Source organism: Panthera pardus, unplaced genomic scaffold (genome assembly GCF_024362965.1).
Source record: "Panthera pardus isolate Hobbes unplaced genomic scaffold, ASM2436296v1 HiC_scaffold_12, whole genome shotgun sequence".
Lineage (NCBI taxonomy): Eukaryota > Metazoa > Chordata > Mammalia > Carnivora > Felidae > Panthera > Panthera pardus.
The window spans coordinates 15,503,392-15,527,362 of NW_026526677.1; the positions used below are offsets into that span (position 1 = coordinate 15,503,392).

General features: G+C 44.0%; 1 protein-coding gene across 1 annotated transcript in view; it reads right to left on the minus strand.

Annotated features, from left to right (window-relative positions):
* Positions 1–2,153: 2,153 nt before the first annotated feature.
* The window catches only part of PTPRJ (protein tyrosine phosphatase receptor type J), a 170,512-nt gene continuing 148,694 nt past the window's right edge, over positions 2,154–23,971 (minus strand). Inside the window, exons 15-24 of the mRNA XM_053899703.1 lie at positions 22,414–22,455; positions 21,388–21,396; positions 21,196–21,283; positions 19,226–19,316; positions 16,997–17,070; positions 16,759–16,893; positions 13,577–13,696; positions 8,613–8,773; positions 6,761–6,896; positions 2,154–4,167 (exon numbers count right to left, since the gene is read on the minus strand). Of these exons, the coding sequence (XP_053755678.1) occupies positions 4,009–4,167; positions 6,761–6,896; positions 8,613–8,773; positions 13,577–13,696; positions 16,759–16,893; positions 16,997–17,070; positions 19,226–19,316; positions 21,196–21,283; positions 21,388–21,396; positions 22,414–22,455 (1,015 nt within the window). The 3' untranslated portion in view covers positions 2,154–4,008. The remainder of the gene's footprint in view (positions 4,168–6,760; positions 6,897–8,612; positions 8,774–13,576; positions 13,697–16,758; positions 16,894–16,996; positions 17,071–19,225; positions 19,317–21,195; positions 21,284–21,387; positions 21,397–22,413; positions 22,456–23,971) is intronic.

The window sequence follows — 23,971 nt, forward strand, 5'->3', positions numbered from 1 at the left end:
GCAAGCCAAAGAGAGAAGCTTCCGAGGAAACCAACTTGCCAGCGCCTTGATCTTGGACTTCTGGCCTCCGGAACTGAGAGAGATTAAATTCCTGTTGTTTAAGCTTCCTGGCCTGTGGCACTTTGTTGTGGCCCCAGCAAACTAACACAATGTACAAAATCAAAAAGGGACACATGTTTTTGTTAAGAATGCCCCAATTAGGGGCACCTGGGTGGCTCAGTCGGTTAAGCGTCCGACTTCGGCTCAGGTCACGATCTCGTGGTATGTGAGTTCGAGCCCCGTGTTGGACTCTGTGCTGACTGCTCACAGCCTGGAGCCTGTTTCAGATTCTGTGTCTCCCTCTCTCTCTGACCCTCCCCCGTTCATGCTCTGTCTCTCTCTGTCTCAAAAATAAATAAACGTTAAAAAAAAAAAAAAAAAAAGAATGCCCCAATTAAACACAGGCCCGTACACTGCTCAGGATACAAAACGGTGGGGACCTAAAGTAAAAAGTGGGACAAAAAAGAAACAAAAGGCACCGTGTGTTGACACTTTTTATATTTGGTATTTGTGAGTCTTTTAAAAAAATTTTTTTTTCAGGCCATTTTTTCCTTAAAAAAAAAAAAAAAAGCAACCAACAGCAATACTCTGTACAAGTATAACAAACATTAGAAATATGCATCATTCCAAAATAGTTACAAGAAAATTACAGTTTTAGAGTCCATATCAACACATCCTGTTCATACGTGCCCCCAAGGGAAAAATGCTACAGTATGTTGAACACTTGGCTGCTATACAGTCTGAAAACGCAGAACTTGGACTTTTGAGGCAAACCAACATAGTCACCAAGCCTTGTTTAGCGCAGTAAGTGCAACCCAGCACTGCAAAAGGAAGCCAGCCTTTTTCATCTCTGATGAAAAGCAAACATGAATCAGATGCAAGGTGGCCCCCACCCCCAACGAGCCTCTGGCTCAATGAAGCCCAACTCCAGTGCAGTCAAATCTGCCAAAGTCCACCGGAGGTCACTAGGTACCCACAGGGAACAGACTCCCAAATGTCATTTCCCACCGGTGCCAAACATCACTAGGTTTACCTTTGGAGGCAAACGTCCTCACTCTTGGGAGAGGGTACCGATGCCCCAAATCCCCCAGACCAACTGACCACCAACCTTCAGGCCTTTCACTGATAACTAATCCCACCCTGGCCATTTTTCTGTGTGCAACCGGCAAATAGGAAAGCAGGGGTGATCACACCATCTCCGCGATTCCGCTGGACTCCTCAGATTTTAGTTCATCGTTCCTGGGAGGCTTTGGGGCAGGAGCTCGAGAGCACCTTCTCTTTTCTATGGCCAATCCCCAGCTCGTGTGTCCTTTATATTTACACAATTATCTTCCCTTTTCAATCACTGTGCTATAAATACCCTCACCACCCCCACCGGTCCCCAAACCCAGCCCTCTTCAGGATGCGGAGAAGCATCGTGACCTTCACATGACCTGCCATGTGGAATCCAGACCTCTCTGCCACGAGCCTTCCTCCCAGGACTGGGAATGACATCTGAGAGTGGCTTAGCTGGGGCTCCTGCCCATTTCCCAAACCCATACCAGGCGGAAGGAAGGAGAGTTTCTGGGGTTCTGTGTGATTTTACACAATATGTTTATAATTCTTGTTGCTTTAGCCTTCTAAAGGAATTTTTGGAGCCAAGTCCTTCCCTCCGATTTCTCTGTGGCAGGGAATGTAGGCAGGGCCGGGCAGAGCATCTTTGTCAGAAGTGACTTCTACACCCCCATTCCAGTGGCTTCCTGACAAGTAAAGTGGAGAGGGGCATGACCCACAGAACCGCGGCCCCGGGGAGGGACCTCCGAATGCCATCATGGAACTCTGAGAGCTGCACGCGTGGAGGGGCAGACCAGCGTGAAGGTTTGGAAGCAATCTGCCCAAAGCCAGCTTCACTCAACAGCCCGGGACGGCGTGGCTTCCCTGATGCAGGCCTAAAGAGCCGAAGGCCCCTCTGAAGGGGAGTCAAGATGGCCCAACCAGGCCTGTACAACCCATTCCTTGCAGGGCCTGATGCTGAATGAACTGCTTGCCACAAGAGAGAGCAAAGGCTTCGGCGAAAAGTGCAATTTCTGTGTGGGAAGTAAGTCCTCCCCAGACACTGACACGACCACCTCCTCTCCTTTTAATCCTTTTAGTACCTCAAAGGGAAAAGGGGGACAAAAGACGTACAAGCGCTAAGCCTCTGAACCGAATCAAGGGCTTTCAGTACGTTGTGGTTCACCCTCCATAACCCACTAGCACGTCCAGTCAGTTCTCAAGGTGCTAGCAAGTTGAGGAACACGGCAGCGTCGGGAGACGGGCTCCCCCAGGTCAAGAGTGACCAGGGCACCCGGAGAAGACCCCGCTCCCATTTTCACTAGGACACAGTTGTCCTGAATTTACAGCAGGATTTATTACTGTGGAAAATGGCCACAGGAATCCAGGGACTTGGTAATTCCTTCATAAGACCTTCTCGACTTCATCGCCTATAGGAGGATAAATTCAAAACCTCTTCAAAATATAACCTGAGCCACAATATAAAATAAAAAGAAACAAACCCTTTCATGTTAATGCCTTGAGAAGTTTACAGATTATGTACCAATAAAATAAATCCTCATAAATTCTGAAATTCTTGGTGGATACACACCTGAAGCAAAAAAAAAAAAAAAAAAAAAAAAAAATTAATCTACATTAAAAAAATCAAAAGTAATTACAGCAGCAGTATAGTGAAAAGAGGTTTTAAAAATAATTACATCTTTGATACAAATTCAAACTCTGTACACCTCAATTCAAAGGAATGACTGTTTTAAGAGTTTAGTATATATATATACAGTAGATACCGATATGTGTCACTGCAGATAGACTAAAGCCAGTGGACTTTGAGGGAGGAGGGATTAATCAGACACTGTTTTCACACTGAAGTGTTCACAGATTGCCACGCTTTTAAACACACACATACATACACACAGACACGGACACACAGACGCACATAAAATGCCAACCTGAGTAAAACGTTACTAAAAACCTAGAGCATCATGAATCACTAAGTCACATATTGCACCTTTAAATAATCCTTCTTACCAAATACAGAAATGAGAAAAAAGGATGAAACAGGGACAAGAGAAGGAGATTATATCACTGTAGGGTTCCTCTGCTTTCCCCCACCCCCAGAAATTCTCAAGGTGATACTTGGTTTCCACTCTCACTCAACCAATGGGCTGAAAATGTGGCCAACAGAAATGTCTTTGGGGAAAACCGGGAGAGAAAGGGGAAAAAAAGAATAGAGCACGAAACATGGGGGACGGGGAGGCCTCCTCTAGTCAAATGAGAACAGGAATGTTACCGAGAAGGCTGAACCTCAGATACTAAACTACTGTTTAAATATTCCTTATATTCCAATTATGAGATTCAATACAAAAATAGAGATATCTACTGAGTTTTGCCTGTGGAAGCATAATTCAGAAAAGGCACATGTTCAAATAGAAAACCCAGGCAGAAGAGGTACCACGTACCCCTCCCGACATGATAATCATCCACAATCACGTATTTTCCATCAGCTAGATTCCAAGATACAGTAGGTAAAAATAGATCTCTGATACTTAAAATATATTCAACCCAACACAATCCTGGCTTTAGCATGTGAATCATATAAAATAGTCTTTTTTAAAAAGAATCTGTTTTGAAAAAGAAAAAAAAAATCATAGCTCACTTTTCCTGGTGTTCCATAATTCTCAAGAAAAAAAAAAAGGTGAACTCATCCCATTGGTATTCAGGAATGTAGTTGATTAACTCAACACCCATCCACAGCCCCTGACAGCCCCAACTTCTCATTTGTCATGTTCTACATGTGCAGCTTCACACCCTCAAATTAGTTCTAACAAAACAGAACAAAGAATAAGATATTAGACATATAAAAACATGTCGACATCGGGGCATTTTCCTTCGCTGTGGGTGTGACGGTCCGGTTCACTCCAGAAAGGTTTTACTTTGGAACTAGGCGATGTAACCATTTGTCTTTCCGAACGCAGTCACTGGTGCAAGGTTTTCATAGATTGTCATTGCAGTTGTGTTCTGGTAGATAAGATCTACTTTTGAGTCCTTCTGGGATCTGATGATATCCAAAACACACTGGTTGAGGAAAACATACTGGTCCTGTTAGAAAAGTAAAAAGAGAAAGCAAATGAGCAGAGGTCCCAGAGATTAGCACCCAAGGTTACTTTCAGATTACCACCACTCCCCCAAACCCATCGGCCCCACAATGAACAAAGCCAACAAGATTTTCTTGGTTAGTGAGCATGTGCGGTGTAAGGAGTAAACTGTGATTCTCAACAGAGGGGACAGGTTAAGGGGGATAATCTGGGTAGAGTTGGGTGGGGACCACCCTCAGGCAAGCTCGTCAGAATATGCAGGTAGCCATTAAAAAAGGAAGAGGAAAAAGGTATATGCTGAAAGATATCCAGGGTGCTATAAGAGAAAAAAAAAATCACAGGGCAGAATTAGATATAACGTAAAATCCAATGAAAAAAATATTCCATGTGTCAATATCCAAGATATATAAAAACCTACACAACTCGACAGCCAAAAAACAATCTGATTAGAAAACGGGCAGAGGAACTTAATAGACACTTCTCCAAAGAAGACATATGGATGGTCCACAGACACACGAAAAGATGCTCAACATCACTCATCATCAGGGAAATGCAAATCAAAACCACCGTGAGATATTACCTCACACCTGTCAGAAGGGCTAGTATCAAAAAGACAAAAAACAGCAAGGATTGGAGAGGATGTGGAGAAAAGGGGACCCTTGTGCACTACTGGTGGGAATGTAAATTGGTACAGCCACTATGGAAAACAATATGAAAGTTCCTCAAAAAGTTAAAAACAGAAATACAATTGTGATCCAGTAAGTCCACTACTGGGTATTTACCCAAAGAAAACAAAACACTAATTGAAAAAGATATGTGAACCCCTATGTTTGTTGCAGTATTTTTTACAGTAGCCAAGATAGGAAAGCAACCCAAGCATCCATCAATAGATGATAAATAAAGACGTGGTATAAATATGCAATGGAGTATTACTCAGCCATAATAAAGAATGAGATCTTGCCATTTGTGACAACATGGATGGATCTAAAAGGTATTATGCTAAGTGAAATAAGTCAGACGGAGAAAGACAAATACCATACGCTTTCACTTATGCATAGACTCTAAAACTCAAAACAAACACACAAAAAAGCAGAAACAGACCCATAAATACAGAGAATTGGTGGTTACCAGAAGGGAGGGGAGGGGGGAGATGGGCAAAATGGGAAAAGGTGAGTAGGAGGAACAGGCTTCCGGTTATGGAATGAATTAAGTCACGGGGATGAAAGGCACAGCATATGGAATACAGTCAATGGTACTGTAATAACCTTGTGTGGTGACAGATGGTAGTTACACTTATGATGAGCAGAACATAACATATAGACTTGTTGAATCACTCTGTTGTACACCTGAAACGAATGTAACATTGTGTGTGTGTCATCTGTACTCAGTTTTTTGAAAGAGCACCAGCCATAACAAAAAAAAAAAAAGTACTGTGTGTGTGCGTGTGTACATGTGTTTTTCTACAGATGTACATAAAGAAACCTATAGTGATATACACAAACTGTAAGCATTGGCTACCTCTAGGGAAGAAAAAGTAAAAGAGAAAAATACATTCTATATAATCCTATTTTGTTAGATGTCTTAATATGAACAAGTTTACATTATCTTCAAACTACAAAAAAAAAAAAAGGACCAAGAAAAGAATTTGTGGGCAGGTATAAGATTTCTGTGTTTCTTCAAAGGAGATAAAAGACTGAGTTCTACTCTACATAATTATAGCAGGAAAAAAAAAATCTCTTCTGACCAACACAGGAGGTGAATTCTACTCTTTCTTCTACAACCATGCTGCTCGCCCAAAAGCACATGATGTACCCAGGCCTCCAGAACATTCCCTGCTAGACTCAAAAACACAGCACATATTCATGGAGTTCTAAATTGGTACAGGGCGACAGCCTGATACAAAATTAATATTCTGCTCTCATCCCAGTCAAGACACATTCCTTCCTACAGCGTTGAAGAAGGCGATTTCCCAATATATTTGCTGAGAACATGACTTGAAAACAATGTTTGTCAGGAACATTTCAGGGAAAGCCGAATCCAATGGGTCTTACCCAGCTGACATTGTAGATACTAAGCATGAAGTTTCTCAGCTGGCCAGCCATCCCCCTGGGGACTATGATAATTGATGTTCTTTTACATTCACAGGGCTAGATGAGGATACACTGCTATATGAACATTACGCCTATTTCATTCACATTGCTAACATTTGAGAAGTCCGTTTCATCAGCTTGTTTTAAGGATGGTCAGACCTTCTCAGAAACAAAGCATGAAGATACCAGTTTTAAGAGTTTACAACCCGGAAGCCAAAGTTCAGAGAACTGCTAAGATTATTTGATGAGTTAGTGGCCGCAAGGTAAGGAATCCAGGTATTATCTTGGTGTTCCAACTGTTCCATTGCTGGTATCACTACCACCGTATCACCCTATCGGATAATTCAATCGCAGTTACGGATCTAAAAGAAATCCAGTGTTACCTCACAGCCCAGAACCAGAAAGACCTAGAAGGGTGAAGTGTTTCAACACAAGTATGTGACAAGATGCAACCTTTTGAAAACAGGATTGAAAAAGCGGACTGCCAGACACAGAGCTCGGCCTCACCTCTGTTTGCACCATTAAAGGCCTGTGCATTCGAAGGTCATACACAATCCCATACACATCCACAGTGTTCTCATTCTCTATCTGGTAGATAAGACGATCGATGGCAATGAACGTGCCTGTCCTTCCAACCCCAGCACTGAAGAAAAAAAGACATGAACACATCACCATGGGTTACCTCTAACGTAAAATGCTCAAATGTGCATTTGTGCATGTATCTTGCTCCCCTCCACTATCAATGCCCAGGATCATGAAACATTTGCTCAACTAAAACCTCAGCAAATTGGATTATACTAGCTTGGGACTGGGACCCAAACCCTAAAGTTCATTTTGAGTCAAATATCACAAATAAAACCTCTTGCTAGAGCAGCTTGAATCTCAGTCCCATTCAAGTTATTAACCATAACCCAGGATGGCAAGTTTCATCAATCTGTTCCCCATAGGGCAACAAAGCCCCTCTTCATCTTTCCTAAATTAATTGCTTTAGCCTAAAAGCTAGCTAGTTGTCTTATTGGGCTAGAGCAGGAAGTGGGGACAAACTTTTTCTGTAAAGGACCAGATAGTAAATATCTTTGGCTTTGCACACTGATCTCTTTCTGCCATTTTAGCATGAAAGTAACTAGAGGCAATATGTAAACAAACAGGCATGGCTCTGTCCCAATAAAACTTTATTCATAAAGGGATTGTGGTAATAGTTTCACAGGTGTATACTTGCCTCCAAACTCATGAAGTTGTATACATAAATTTATGTACAGTTTTGTATGCCAAAAAAAAAATGTTTTAAATAAATCAATAAAATGAACTAAAACTATGCATTTCAACTTCACTAAATAACAAACCAAAATGCTGAATGAAGAAAGCAGGTTGCAGAATGATGTCTACATCATAAAATCTGGCAAAAGCTTAAAGCTATATAAAACCACAGATATACATACATATGTAATAAAATATAAAAGCATACAAGGGAATGATTCAGATCAACTTTAGAACCACGTTTAACTGTGTAAGGACACTGATAAGTAGCAACTTTATATCTGGAACATATTATTAACAAAAAGAAACATGGCCTCATGCCATAGTTTATTAGATTATTACTCTATATTTTTGTAAGGTTGAAATATCTTTTTATTTTTTTTAATGTTTATTTATTTTTGAGACAGAGGGAGACAGAGCGCAAGAGGGGGAGGGGCAGAGAGAGAGAGGGAGACACAGAATCGGAAACAGGCTCCAGGCTCTGAGCTGTCAGCACAGAGCCCGATGAGGGGCTTGAACCCACGAACAGTGAGATCATGAGCTGAGCCGAAGTCAGATGCTCAACCGACTGAGCCACCCAGACGCCCCTAGGTTGAAATATTTTATAAGAAAATGTCATAGGGGCACTTGGGTGGCTCCGTTGGTTCAGCATCTGACTCTTGATCTCGACTCAGGTCATGATCTCACGGTATGTGAGTTCGAGCCCCGTGTCAGGCTTTAAGCTGACAGCGCAGAACCTGCCTGGAATTCTGTCTCTCCCTCTCTCTGCCCCTCCCCAACTTGTTCCCTCTCTCTCTCTCTCTCTCTCTCTCTCTCTCAAAATAAATAAACTTAATAAAATGTTATAAGTAAGATATAAATTAGAATATATTATAGTCTTAAAAAAACACAGGCAACCTACCAGATCTGGCCCATGGTTATAGTTTGCCAACCCCTGTTCTCAAAGCCTCAGGGCTTAGGGAATAAGTCCACGGTCCCTTATCCAAACCTTTCTTAAATTTCCAAATGCCTGTCGCAGTCCCTCTCACGCCTTGCTTTTCTAAAGTGTCCGCATCTATAATGGCGTTTGAAATCGGTCCTACATGGAGCGCCATCTGCATACCTGCAATGCACCAGAATGGGAGACTCAGGAGGACTCTGCTTCATGTAGTCACGGACAAGGTACCGAAAATTGATGAGCAGGTCGGTGGTGTCGGGAACGCCGTGGTCCGGCCAGGAGGTGAAATGAAACTGTCGCAGAGGGTGACTCTCACTTGTCTGGAGCTAAGAACCCAGGAAAGAGAAAAGGGCACGTGAAATGGAGCAGCACCCGAAGGCTGAGCCGCATGGGACAGCTGACAGGTAGCTACAGAGGAGTGGTTACAACTAACAACTGCAATGTCACCTTGGTACAGCAACTGAGAAAGTGCTTGCTCACCAAATCCCCACAATGTGCCCAAGAGGGAGGGTTTATCATCCCCTTTAAAGATTCTGAAAAGTGAATCAGCTCCCCCCACTCAGCCTAGATGCGGTACAAGTGCGTCATCCTCTGATCCTGAGTTCAGATCTTCCTTTCCCACTACAGGTGCCTGCCAGTAATGCACTCACAGTCTCACAGTCCTATATCTACACCTTCTTAGAGCTTCATGAAGCCCGTCCCTGAGCCCACATGGGAAGGTCATCAACCAAAACACCAAAAATGAACTATACTGATGCAACTCTGATAATCAGAACCTTTGGGGCGAGAGCTGCCTCACAATCCATGAGCCTTCCGGAGAGTCTCACGAAGCGACAGGCAACTGGCGAGCACCAAGGAAGGATTTAGAATTGCAAGAGTTTGAGAAAAGACCACCCCCGCTCAAAGAAAAAAAAAAAAGAAAGAAAAAGAAAAAAGCATCTATTTCAACATCAGACAACAGAAAGTGGATCTCGTTATAACAGTTATGACACAGACTAGTTTCCTACCGCAGATTGAAGCATGTACCTTTTGTCATCAGAACTCCACCCAGGCTGGGCCATTTCTGCCCTGGATTCAAGTGTTCTCACTACGTCCATCCCCGGCACTGACCTCACCCACGTACCTACATCTGGACTGCAGGCATTTCCATCTCCTTTATGACAGCTACCTTTTGAAGCTTTTTTTTTGTATATATGTTATAAAAGCAGTGCATTCACATTGTTCAAAACATGGAAAAGAGTAGAGAAAGGGGCAAAGTGAGGGACAGGGTACTGGGAAGTCTCATACACACAAAGGTGACATTCACAAATTTAACCGAAAGTATTGATCCAAAGAAGGAAAGCAGTTATGTGAGATAAGGAGAGGAAGGGGTAGGGGGAGTTCGGACCTTTCAGTATTTATCTCTGTAGAGGGGCAAGGGGGGCTCAGGTTAGGGGTGGCAGTCAAAGGAAACTTTTAGTTCTATCTGTTGCCTTCCCGCTTTTTTTTTTTTTAAATTTTTTTTTTTTCAACGTTTTTTATTTATTTTTGGGACAGAGAGAGACAGAGCATGAACGGGGGGAGGGGCAGAGAGAGAGGGAGACACAGAATCGGAAACAGGCTCCAGGCTCCGAGCCATCAGCCCAGAGCCTGACTCGGGGCTCGAACTCACAGACCGCGAGATCGTGACCTGGCTGAAGTCGGACGCTTAACCGACTGCGCCACCCAGGCGCCCCTTCCCGCTTTTAAAAAAGAAAATAGATCTGGGGCGCCTGGGTGGCTCAGTTGGCTAAGCGTCCAACTTCGGCTCAGGTAATGATCCCACAGTTCGTGGGTTTGGGCCCCACGTCAGGCTCTTATGCTGACAGCTCGGAGCCTGGAGTCTGCTTTGGATTCTGTGTCTCCCTCTCTCTGCTCCTCCCTTGCTTGCACTCTGCCTCTCTCTCTCTCTCTCTCTCTCTCAAAAATAAACATTTAAAAAAAAAAAAAAGGAATGGATTCATGCATTTTGTGTAATCAAAAATTACTATTTTACTAAATGCTATGTGGTATCTTGGATTCAATCCACAGGATCGGGCTTTAGCGGAAACAGGAACAGGAAAGGGCTTTAGCAGAAAAATGTGAAACCCAAATGAAGTCTGGAGTTTAGTTAATAAAAATGGTAACAGTCACGGTAATTTTCTTTAAATAATGTGGACAATTCCACCGTGATTCCCCTCCACAAGGGCGAACCCCTAGCACTGAAAGCAACAGAGGATAATCCAATCTGTTTTAAATGGACGAAATCTATAGAAATAAGTATATTTTAAGGGCTTCTCAACCACTATTATCAGCGTGGATAAAAGCTTGGACAGCACTTCCAGAGGAGTAATTGAAATGTTAACTGAAACCAGGACATCTGAGGCACAGGCAATCAGTAAAGAATTAATACTTCTGTATCCGTGACTTATGGAATCTTCAAGGATAATTCTTGTAAACTACAACCTAACCTACCAGCACCCCCATAAAAGTCAACAACAGAATCTACTCCCAGGCTTTTCTTTTGTGCACTATTCACAATATGCATAAAATTTTGTCTGCTGGTATGTTTCACTTAATTGTTTCTCACATCTCCTCATGGTAATTATACAGTCTACACAGCCATCATTTCTAATAGCTAAATAATGATACACGGCGAGATAACCTATAGTTTAGTTATCCATCCTCCAAAAGCTAGAAATTTGCACGGGTTCTAAATTTTCCTCCATTATAAATAGTGCTGAGACTCCTCTTTGTGAATAATAAGCCTTGTCCTATATTTCAGATTATTTCTTTAAGACAGAGTCTCAAACTTGGAACCACCAGATCAAAGGAGAGTGGTCATTTTTATGCTTCCGATATAAACTGCAGAAGGGTTATACCAATTTACACGCCCACCAAAAGATATCAATGTTGCTTCATTGTCCCTAACCACCCTTAAGAAAAAAGACAGGGGCACCTGGGTGACTCAGTGGGTTAAGCGTCTGATTCTTGATTTCCCCTCAGGTCATGATCTCACGGTTCATGAATTCGAGCCACGCATCGGGCTCTGTGCTGACAGTGTAGATGGAGCCTGCTGGGGATTCTCTCTCTCCCTCTCTCTCTCTGCCCCTCCCCCACTGATGCTCACTCTCTCTCTCAATATAAATATATAAACTTTAAAAGAAAGAAAAAAAGGACACATAATCTGCCTACACAATGTAATTGGATTTTTCAAATAACCTTTGGGGGTTAAGGCCATGTGCATATGCCCTGAAATCCAATTAATGTAACTGCTCTCATAAACTGCTCCCAAGGCACACCGCCATTGCTGGTAACACATCTGCAAGTAAATAATCCAAAAGGGCCTTGATTTGTAGCAAAAACTCTATGAGCAAGTCACCTGAAGATAGAAGGAACAGTTACTGCTGCTGATCCATTCTCTTATGATCCATTTCGTTTAGGAATTATTTATGAGGCGGGGGGGGGGGGGGGTTGGGGGGGGAAGGAAGGAAGGGGAAGGGAAAAGGGAAGGGGGAAGGAAGGAAAGGAGGAAAGGAGGGAGGGAGGGAGGAAGGAAGGAAGGAAGGAAGGAAGGAAGGAAGGAAGGAAAGGAGGGAGGGAGGAAGGGAGGGAGGGGGGAGGAAGGAAGGAAGGAAGGAAGGAAGGAAGGAAGGAAGGAAGGAAGGAGGAAGGGGGAAGGGAAAAGGGAAGGGGGAAGGAAGGAAGGGAGGAAGGAAGGAAGGAAGGAAGGAAGGAAGGAAGGAAGGAAGGAGAGGGAGGAAGGAAGGAAGGAAGGAAGGAAGGAAGGAAGGAAGGAGGAAGGGGGAAGGGAAGGGAGGAAAGGAAGGGAGGAAGGAAGGAAGGAGGAAGGGGGAAGGGAAGGGAGGAAAGGAAGGAAGGAAGGAAGGAAGGAAGGAAGGAAGGAAGGAAGGAGGAAGGGGGAAGGGAAAAGGGAAGGGGGAAGGAAGGGAGGGAGGGAGGGAGGGAGGGAGGAAGGAAGGAAGGAAGGAAGGAAGGAAGGAAGGAAGGAGGAAGGGGGAAGGGAAAAGGGAAGGGGGAAGGGAAAAGGGAAGGGGGAAGGGAAGGAGGGAGGGAGGGAGGGAGGGAGGGAGGGAGGGAGGAAGGAAGGAAGGAGGAAGGGGAAGGGAAAAGGGAAGGGGGAAGGAAGGGAGGGAGGGAGGGAGGGAGGAAGGAAGGAAGGAAGGAAGAAAGGAAGGAAGAAAGGAAGGAGAGGAAGGAAGGAAGGAAGGAAGAAAGGAAGGAAGGAGGAAGGGGGAAGGGAGGAATAAAGGGAGGAAGGAAGGAAGGAAGGAAGGAAGGAAGGAAGGAAGGAAGGAAGAAGGGGGAAGGGAAGGGAGGGAAGGAAGGAAGGAAGGAAGGGAGGGAGGGAGGGAGGGAGGAAGGAAGGAAGGAAGGAAGGAAGGGAGGGAGGAATAAAGGGAGGAAGGAAGGAAGGAAGGAAGGAAGGAAGGAAGGAAGGAAGGAAGAAGGGGGAAGGGAAGGGAGGGAAGGAAGGAAGGAAGGGAGGGAGGGAGGGAGGGAGGAAGGAAGGAAGGAAGGAAGGAAGGAAGGAAGGGAGGGAGGAATAAAGGGAGGAAGGAAGGAAGGAAGGAAGGAAGGAAGGAAGGAAGGAAGGAAGGGAGGAGAAAAAGAAACAGACTGACAAATAGAACAAACTGGTGGTTGCCATACGGAAAGTAGGTCAGGGGATGGGTGCAATAGGTGAAGGGGACTAAAAGGTACAAACTTCCGGTTATAAAATAAATAAGCCACAGGGATGAAAAGTACAGTGTAGGGAATATAAATGCTATATGGTGACAGATGGTGACTACACTTATTACAGTGAGTGCTGTGTAACATGTATAAGTGTTGGGTCACTGTGCTGTACCCCTGAAACTAATATAATATTATATGTCATCTATACTTCAGTGAGAAGAAAAAAATAACTTATGAAATTTCTCTTAATACAGTAAAGCTAAAGAGTTGCCTTACAGTGTATGTAGATAGTTTTATTCCGTAAAAAGAGAGCAAAAGTATTTTTCTGATGCATAAAAAAAACATATTGGTTAACATCAACCTAAAAAGTATCACCCCAAAGCTAATATATAGTCATCTTTTCTGAGACCTATCCATCTTGGCCTCTTACTTACATTTTTCACTGTGAAGTCTCTGATGGTCCACTGTGGAAGAACAATTTCTGAGGTCATTGCCACAGTTATGTCCCCATAGTCCTGAGCTTGCTTGGAGGGCCAGTATTCCTCACATTTGGTCTAGAATAAAATTGCATTAAAAAAAAAAAAAATTGGGTCACATTGTCTGTCATCACTAAAGCCTCAAAAGGGAGACCAGATATTGAAAACTGGCATCAGAGGCTGGGAGTTCTGTTTGACTCCCAAAACTGTTTTTTCATTTACAATTATTGCCAACTCTTTTAAAATTGGGAGGTTTCTCATAAAAATGCAGACTTTTGGTTTCTCTTGAGAAATCAGAAGATCCAGCCAACACTGAGCCCCAATTTCTGCATGAAAATGGACTTAGAGCAGAACAGACATTGTCCCTTCTCTGGAGACATAGTGTCAGCCAGTTCCACTTGGCCCCCAGAGCAGCCAGTCCATAACTATTCACTGAACTAAATTCAGACTGACCCATAACCCCTTGCAGCTAGAAGAAACGAGGACTTCGCCCAATACTTTTAGATCCACACTAATTATAACACAAATACAGACACCAATAAAGAGAATCAAATCAAATCACTCAGGGCCTTTGATTTTCATAAGTTGGTGGGCAGATGTGAACAGAAATAAAAACCAGGAGGGGTGCCTGGGTGGCTCAGTCAGTTAAGCGGCCGACTTCGGCTCAGATCATGATCTCGCGGTCCGTGAGTTCGAGCCCCGCGTCGGGCTCTGTGCTGACAGCTCAGAGCCTGGAGCCTGTTTCAGATTCTATGTCTCGCTCTCTCTGACCCTCCCCCGTTCATGCTCTGTCTCTCTCTGTCTCAAAAATAAATAAACGTTAAAAAAAAAGTTTAAAAAATAAATAAATAAAAATCAGGAAACATTGGTTCTCCACGAATATCCAAATCCCCAGATTTGGTAAATGATTTCACACACACACACACACACACACACACACACACACACACACACACACACACACGTCTCCCTCTCTCTCTCTCCCTCCCCACCCCCTCTGAGAGGCATACTCTACTGCAGGTGGCTTCCAATTATCTAACTTCTGCAGGTGGCTTCTATTATCTAACTCACCTGGGAGGTCTGTTTTGCTTTAAAAACAGATGCCCAGGCCCCACCTCCAGAGCTTCAGACTCTGGTTGGGGACCTGTATTTTCAAGAAGATCCCAGTTTCTAGATCACTGCTCCCAGAAAGAACACACGTCTTGGACACTCAATGACATAGACCTGATGCTCAGCTCAGCCTCTTCCCAGCTGGGTTTCTGTTGCCACCCTGTAGGCAAGTTCTTAAACTCTCTGAGCCTCAGTTTCCCCATCGATACAGTAATTATACAGGAGGGTTGTTATAGGAAAGAAATAACATAAATGGAGTATCTAGTGCAGAAAGCTCACTGCCTCCCTTCCCTTTTCATCCAGAGTCAGTAAATCTACTTCCCTCCTGACTTTCGATACACAAGGGCTCACCTAAGTTCATTCGCTTCATGTTCTCCATTAATTTAACTATGTCATGTTCATTCGTCTAACAGATATTTAACAGAATGCTCCATGTACCAGACCTGAGCTCCACAACACCATAAAGTTTATCTGCATTCACAAAGTTCTTTTGTTTGCACAACAGCCTATTCTCCGGATGCAAGGAGGTGGTGGAACCCAAGCTTCTATATCGCAAGCCCCGTGAAGATGGGAACCAGTTCTTACCGTGTTTTGTGATCTTTCCCTCCCCCAGCCCCAGCCCCTAGCAGAGCACCTTACACATACTTGGGGCAGGATAAACATTCAAGTTAAATAAAGAACACTAAAAGAGGTTTCGGGGCACCTGGGTGGCTCAGTCGGTGAAGCATCCAACTCTTGATTTTGGCTCAGGTCACAATCTCACACTTCATGAGACTGAGCCCCATGTTGGGCTCTGCGCTGACAGCGTGGAGCCTGCTTGGGATTCTCTCTCTCTGCCCTTCCCCTGCTCACACACACTCTCTCTCAAAGTAAATAAACTTGAAAAAAAATTTTTTTAAAGGGGCTTCAATGGGTTCCCACAACCACCCAGGGCAGAGCCACTCCAAGTGTGTACTCCAGAGCAGCAGAAGCAGCCGCACCGAGAACTCTCCAAAATGCAGTTCTGGGGATCCCAGCCCAGACTGCCCAAACCAGAAGCTCTGGAGGCAGAACCACCCTCCAGGGGATTCTGATGGACTTTCAGGTCTGAGAAGCACTGGCCTAGGGAGTGAATTCCTATTCCTCAAGTAACAAACCCACAGGAAAACATTCCCAGAGCAACGTTAGGTCCTATTCCTTGGGTACAGAATTTCTGAAGTCAGCCTGTGTCTTTCAGGTCTCCTTAGATGCATTTATGGAGACATGGGATTTTATTACAAGAAGAAATCTTATCTTTGGTGGAAGCAGCCGGGGGGTTTCAGGCCATCACAGGGGAGAGGGGACTGCTGAGGTTTATCTGGGGAGAAGTCTGAGATTTGGGGTAAAGTAAGGGTTCCAAGGCTAAAAATTGGGTTTGATCACTGAGTTGGTCGAATATATCATCTCACAGATGAACAAGCTGGATGCTTAGAGACACAGAGCTGAGACAGCCGGAGCCGTTTCTGCTCGGGACTGGGAGCTTTGCACTGAGCGACCCCAACTCCTGTTCCTTGTAACTCTAGCTGCAGCAGCCTCATGAACAGAGAACACTGATATTCATCCACAAAAGAAGGTAACACTAAAACTCTTCTTTGTTTAAACTGATTTTTAAGCGTTTCTCTTAGAAAAGAAAAATACAGAAAACGAGTTTCTAAGACTAGAGGTGATGTTTGGGGGAGTGTTTTCTTTAAAAAACAAAAATGCTTCTTAAGATATACTTTCACTGGGGCGCCTGGGAGGCTCAGTCGGTTGAGCATCCAACTTCAGCTCAGGTTCATGATCTCATGGTTCGTGAGTTCGAGCCCCGTGTTAGGCTCTGTGCTGACAACTCAGAGCCCGGACCCTGCTTCAGATTCTGTGTCTCCCTCTCTCTCTGCCCCTGCCCCGCTCGTGCTCTCTCTCTGTCTCAAAAAATAAATAAACATTAAAAAAAATTTTTTAAAGATATCCTTTAACCACAGCCAAAATGAATTAATTAATTTAATTTAATAATTTAAATCCAAGATACTTACCCTTCCCTGTTCGACACATTTGGTCAACATAACAATGGCATATACATTTTTCTCCCAAACCATACGCCAAAAATCTTTCAGAGTGTTGGGTAAAGGCCCTTGGGTGGCAATAAATTCTTTCTTGGAATGGTAGCCCTAAAACACGGAAAGTGACAGAAATTCAGCATCAGAGAAACAAAGAGGAGCCCTGAAGATTTCATCCTTACAAGCCGTGCCATGGGAACGTCCCCCCACTTACAGGCATGTAGTTGGCATTGATGTAGTCGTCAGTTGAATGGGCCTGGACAGAAAGCTTGACACGGGAAATATCATCTATGACATTAAGAGAAAAAAGGTCCCCATTAGAAGCAAATGTTTGAGGAGAATTACATATAAGAGAGAAAAGTACAAAATGGCAACACATTGTGAGGGTGTGCTACGTGGCATTTTACAGAAAATGAGATGACCTTAATTTGACCTTCACAGTCAGCCTATGTGACCGGCACAGAGAAGTTAGGTAATTACCCGGCAAAGCTAGTAACTGGCAGAACCAGGGTTCAAACTCAGGCAGCCTGACACTGGGGTGCAAGCTCCTAACCACACCAGACCACCTTCTGAAACAACACAAACCTACTACTATTAACATCCTTGGGTGTGTGCCGTGAGCCAGGGAGTGCACTGAGCAATCTTATTTATTCCTCAAAACCACCCTACCGGCCTGTGTACCCATTTTACAAATGAGGAAACTGAGGGTCAGGAAGATTAAGTGACTTCTCCCAGCACTAATGTCTGGTCAAGGGCAGTCAGAATTCAACTCTAGTGCCCTTTCCACCATGGCAGGGTAAACACCCAAATCTGCATACTTTATTTCCATAGAAATGTTATTACGACAAGACAGTACCAAATTCCAGAATAAACTGAATGTGTAAGACTATTATAGGCGGAAAGATCTAAAACACAAAAATTCTCATGTTTTCTAAATACTATCATCTGAAAACCACACAAACGTGTCCAACTCAAGAAATGAAATAATAACTTGAGAATTTCAAATGTCAGGCGGAATAATCAGCAGCAGCACCACGTGCTTCCCTGTCTTTGACTATACACCATCTCGTCCTCCTCTTGGACAAAACAATATGACAGTTCCAAGCTCGGTTACCAACATGACTCGTAGTCTAGAACTTTCCCAATAAAAACAGTACCCGAGGGGCACCTGGGTAGCTCAGTCGATTACACGTCTGACTTCAGCTCAAGTCATGACCTCGCGGTTCGTGAGTTCCAGCCCCGCGTCGGACTCTGTGCTGACAGCTCGGAGCCTAGAGCTGCTTCAGATTCTGTGTCTCCCCCTCTCTCTCTGCCGCTCCCCCACTCTCACTCTGTCTCTCTTTCTCAAAAAATAAATAATAAACGTTAAAAAAAAATTAAAAAAAAAAAAAAACAGTACCCGAACTCTGGATCTGAAAACCTCTGCAGCAACTGTAAGATCAGGCCAGTGATCCTGGGTTAACCCTAGAAGGGCAGGATGGAGGCATATCCCACTAGCCTGATTTTCAAAGCATTTTTCCTGGAACAAGGTTCAATGCCTGCTGTCAATACAAAGGGGATGGCGGGGAGGGGGCACAGGGAGGAGATGAAGAGAAAGCACACAAGCTAAAAAATCCTGAATCTAAACAGAAGTTAATGTTTTAGGCCAGGAAAGAAAAACACAGCCTCACATATAAAACGACAATGTCTCTAAATGTCCTGGTGTAAAAAGTATCAGCAGAACCTAGAAATTACGCCTAAATCAGAACACAGCTGCAATCGACTGATACGTCTTTGTACCCTAATTCTCATCCGAAAGAAAGACCGCAAAGAACTTTTCTGTGGAGGAAGGTTCACATTTCATCTGAATGGATGATGTAACAAATAATTCTTATTTTAAACCCAATTTGTCGTTAGCCCCATGCATTCAGCAGATATTGTTAATTCTCAAAATGTGGATCCAGATACAATTCATAATTAGCAGTGGGATGCATTCAGCCAACCAGAGATGTATCCGGACAAGCAGAAAGCATCACTCCCTGCCTGTCCTCCTCTTACCCACCTCCTTTCTAGAACTATGTTAGCTGAAATAAAGGGGCTTTGAGATAGAGGGGATAAGAGCACAGACTCTAATCCTTACCCTGAAAGAAATGACAGACCTAATCCAGAGCCCGGCCTGCCTGCCACGGGCCTCTGTGTGACCTGGGACAAATCACCTAGCTACTCTGTGCCTCGTTTCCTCATCTGCAAAATGAATATGCTACCACCTACTGCATAAGGTTCTCATGAGGCCTGGATTCAAAGGAATATGCCTAAATACAAGGCTAAATTAGCACACCGCAGGTGACTCCTGAATAATTGTGGAGGTGGTTAGTAACTATCTTGACCCCACTTCCCTCCACTGTGAGAGGGGCGACGGCCAGGGACAGACAAAAGGGAAGATCTTGTGGAAAAAACAACTCACACGGCAGAACGTTATTATAGCGATTCTTTCCTCTGTTCTCAGCCAGTTCCGCTGTATATTTAGGTAGACTAATTCCAACAAGCTTCAGATCCTGAAAACAAAACAAACGAGTCGTCCATTTAGTTAGTGTCCAGATATTATTTATACTGAGCATCGCGTAGGACAAAACAAAGTGTGAAGGCAGAGGTGTTTTGAGTTAAAGGTATGTTGGAGTTCTAACCCTCAGGACCGGGGAATGTAGCCGTATTTGTCCTCAAAATAAGATGAGGTCATAGTGGATTAGGGACGGGGAGCCTTAATCCAACAGGACTGACGTCTTTACAGAAGAAGAGGCGCTGAGATAGACACTCAAGAGGAGGCAGCCATGCTGAGGTGAAGGCAGGCACAGGACTTAGGTTGTTACAAGCTGGGGAAGCCAGGCGGGAGCTTCTTCTAGAGGCTTCGGAGGCACCTCAGCCCTAGCAACAGCTTGATTTAGGTCCACTGGCCTCCAGAACTGTGAGAGAAGGATTTGCTGTTGTTCTAGTGCTTTGTGACCACAGCCCTTGGAAACTAATGCAGAGGTTAAAATAAAAGAAAAAGGATAATCCTTGCCTTCCAGGTGCTTACACCCCGGGAGAGAGGCACAGGCAGAAATAACTAACGTCAGGGTGCCTGGGGGTCTCAGTCAGTTAAGCATCTGACTTCGGCCAGGCCATGATCTCGTGGTTCGTGAGTTCCAGCTCCCCATCAGGCTCAGTGCTGACAGCTCAGGGCCTGGAGCCTGCTTCTGATTCTGGGTCTCCCTCTCTCTCTGCCCCTCCCCCGCTCACGCTGTCTCTCTGTCTCTCTCTCTCTCTCTCTCTCCCTCTCAAAAGTAAATAAACATTAAAATTTTTTTTTTTAATTTAGAAATAACTGATGTTACAACGAGGCAGAATTAAATAAACACCACATGTCACAGATGAAACAGGTAGAAAGAGAATTTAAGTCCTCCTGGGCTGTGCTTTGAGTTGCACGCTAGGTTCAATGGCAGGCCCAAAAAAGCCAGGCCCCCTTCCTAACTCCTACAACCTGTGGATGTGACCTTATTTTGGAAAAGAGTCTTTGCAGATGTATTTAGGTTGACAACGTTGAGGTGAGATCATCTTGGATTATGTGGGTGGGTCTTAAATCCAATAAGTGTCCCTGATACACAAGACATCCAGAGGGGAACCACGGGGAGCAGGAGGAGGAGACCACAGAGAGTGGAGTGACTGGGCCCTAAGCCACGGAACGCGTGGAGCCACCCAAATCAGAAAAGGCAAGCAAGAGGTTCTCCCCCAGAGATTTGGAGGGACCACTGCCTTGCTGACACCTTGACTTTGGACTTACTATAGCCTCCAGAACTGCAAGAGAATAAATTTCTGTTGTTTCAAGCCACCAGTTTGTGGTGATTTGTTATTGCAGCCGCAGGAAACCAATGCAAAGAGGGAGTAGATTCAATAAAGGCAGAGACCACAGCAGGGCAGCCCAGGGAGGGCGAGTGTGCTCGGCCAAGCTGCTGTGGGGGGTAGAGCACATGGGGACTGACAGGCAGAAACTCTTTCCGCAGGACTTCACAGAATGCTCCGGAATCAATGTCGGCCACACAGCCGTCAAGCCCCAGCCCGGAAATGCCAGCCAGAACAGCTTCCTAATTACCCCAGTTAACAGCCCTCAGACTTGAACTTGAACGCCTAGTTTCTCTACCTTTCGCTCTCTCTCCCTCTCCGCATAATCTTCATTTATCAACAAGATTGAACACACAAACCACTAGAAGCGAGGGTACACCTAAGTGCTCGCAGCCCACAGGGCCACTAGGACCCCTGAGGTCTACCTGACAGAGTTCCTCTCCCCTCTAAGAGGGCCGCCTCTTATCCAGCGCTCCCCCACGCAATAAAAACAGACGGTTTTCCAACTTGCAGGAGAAACATAAAGCAATTAAGAATACGTTATTTACAACCACGTACTTCATATTCTTCTGCAAACCCACAGTTGGAGTCCGCTTGTTGTTTCTTAAAGTAGGCTTCAAAATTCTCCACTTTGATTAACTTGGATCTAAGAAAATAAAAACAGCTTATGAGGACTTTTTTTACATCCAGTGAAGTTCATGCTCAAAACAGAAAAAGACAAGTTATTTAAAAATTAAAGAGGCTACTCACTTTTTAGGTCTTCATCATAGAAAGGGAAAGAAAAGAATAAGAATTAGAAACACCGACTGGATCATGACTCTAGAAATGATAGTAAACATCTTCCCAAAGGAACAATACCAGAGTATAATGGGGGGAGGGCGTGTCAATAGAATGTTATTTACAAAACAATGAAACGTGTGAATCAGGAAATCTCCCTTCTAGAGCCTGTCATGTAACTGATGGGCTTTGTGACTTTACACAAGGTCTCCTACCTATTGATAACCCGTTTATTTGTTCTCAAAAATCACAAAATATGAGGGGCACCTGGGTGGCTCAGTCGGTTAAGGGTCTGACTTGATTTCGGCTCAGGTCATGATCTCAAGGTTGTGAGATAGAGTCCTGGCATCAGGCTTCGCTCTAGGCATGAGCCTGCTTAAGACATTCCCTCCCTCCCTCTCTCTCCCTCTCTCTCTCTCTCTCTCCCTCCCTCCCTTCCTCTCTCTCTGCCCCTCCCCCCACCCTCACTCATGCTCTCAAAAAAAACAAAAAATCAGAAAACACATATTTATTGGTAGAATATGGAAGTAAGGTTCTACTTGCCATAGTAGAACATGGCAAGGAAGCAGGCAGCTTCAGGAGACTAATAAACAGAGAGTCCTTGCAGAAAAACAAAGTTAGCAAGAACTCCTGCATGATCAAGGCCAAATGTGTCAATCAGGAAAAATGACAGCAAGTTCCATCAAAAATTCACTAGAGGGGCACCGGGGTGGCTCAGTCGGTTAAGCATCCAACTCGTGGTTTCAAATCAGGTCATGATCTCACAGTTCGTGAGCTCAAGCCCCCCAACATCGGGCTCCTCTGTGACAGCACTGAACCTGCCTGAGATTCTCTATCACTCTTTCTCTGCCCCTCCCCCACTCGCCTGCTCTCTCAAAATAAATAAACTTCAAAAAAATTTTTAAACAATAAAAAATAAAGTAAAATAAAAATTCTCTAGATAGTCATTGAGCAGACTGGGGGATTAAATGTTTTAAAGCCATAACTCCAGAGACTTACTTAATTTGAGAAAAGGATACTTCATTATTCTTTGCTTCTTTCCTGTTTTGAAAGAAACAAAGACCCATTAGACCAAGAAAGGGTAATTCTGTGTTTTTTCCCCTTCAACGTATCTACAAAAGGCCTTTTCCCCGGGCATTAGTTCACATATGGCACTAAATCCCATTCGCTAATACTAAGCTTCATGGTCTAAGCAGCAAACACTGATTACAAATCTGTGAAGTAACTCTCTTTCATACCATCCAAAAGTATGGAAGAATCTTGCTCGGGCAACTTTTAGGAATATCTTTGGGTAAAAATACATCAGCAGCTGACCCTTTGGTAAAGCCAGACTCATTTTTTCATGCTGTTTCTTGAGAAAGGCCTTTCTGATGAGTTAATGAAATAAATCAGAAAATATAGCCACTGTAGATATGGAGGCGGGGCATCTGGCATTCTCCTGCATTGCTGGCCAAACCCCATACTGGTGTCAAAAAATAATAATAATAAAATAAAAAAATAAAAATAACCCTCTGGAGGGCACCCTGGCAGTGCGTATCAAACTGAAAACATGCATCATACCCACTGTCCCAGCAACTGCCCACCTTGGAATTTAGCCTAAGGAAATAATCAGGAATGTGCTCAAAGATTACTGTGGCAAAAACAAAAAACCAAAGAACAAACCTGAAAACATCTGGAAAATTGGTTGAGTAATTTCTGTACAATTGAATACTCCACAGCCACTTAAAATGAAGATTTAAAGCTGTCCACAATGTCTTAAATAATAACGCAGACTAGAAAATAATACACATAATAGGATTCCACTTGTGTGTGAGTTTCACGATCCTATCAATGTTCAGAGTCGTTTTGGGCTGTGATTATGAATCATCCTGTGTCTTTGCTCTTCTGTATTTTTGGGGGGGGGGGGGGCCACAAGCATGTATAACTTTTATTTTAACAAGAAACAATAAAGCTGCTTTGACCCCTCCCTCAGAAGACATTTTTTTTACTCTGCCTGTCAGCCCTACAGGGCAAGATGGCGGCAGAGGGACAGGGCAGAGTTACATCAAGGAACTCTGAGCCAGAATGAAATTCTCCAACTGGCAGAAGTTGACAACCAGGAATGAACCCCAGCTGATACGCAGGCTTCAACGGCCACACGGTCAAACAGGAGACTGAGCAATGAAGTGCAAACACCAAGTTCAAGTTCATTTCCACGCTTCCCACACTCAGCTTGTGCCTCCTTGCAAGGCGGCTTTAAAGATTTTCCTCCTAGAGCCCCGATGAGTATGAGATTTGACAGAAGACACAAATCCAGGTGCAGAGTGAGCTAGCAAAACAGAGCTGCGATTTTTTTTTTACTATTTAACTACCTCGAAGGGTAGTTGTACAGATAACAATAGTAGCATACAGGGTCCAAGGCACTGTTGAAGCCTTGTATTTATTTTACGCTCCCCCTGTCACAAGTTAGGTCCCGTTATTATCCCTACATCACAGACTATGTGGACATTACAACGAAGCTCCCTAACCACTAGTAAGTCAGAGCATGTGTTCAAACTTAGCTAACTCTCGAATGAAA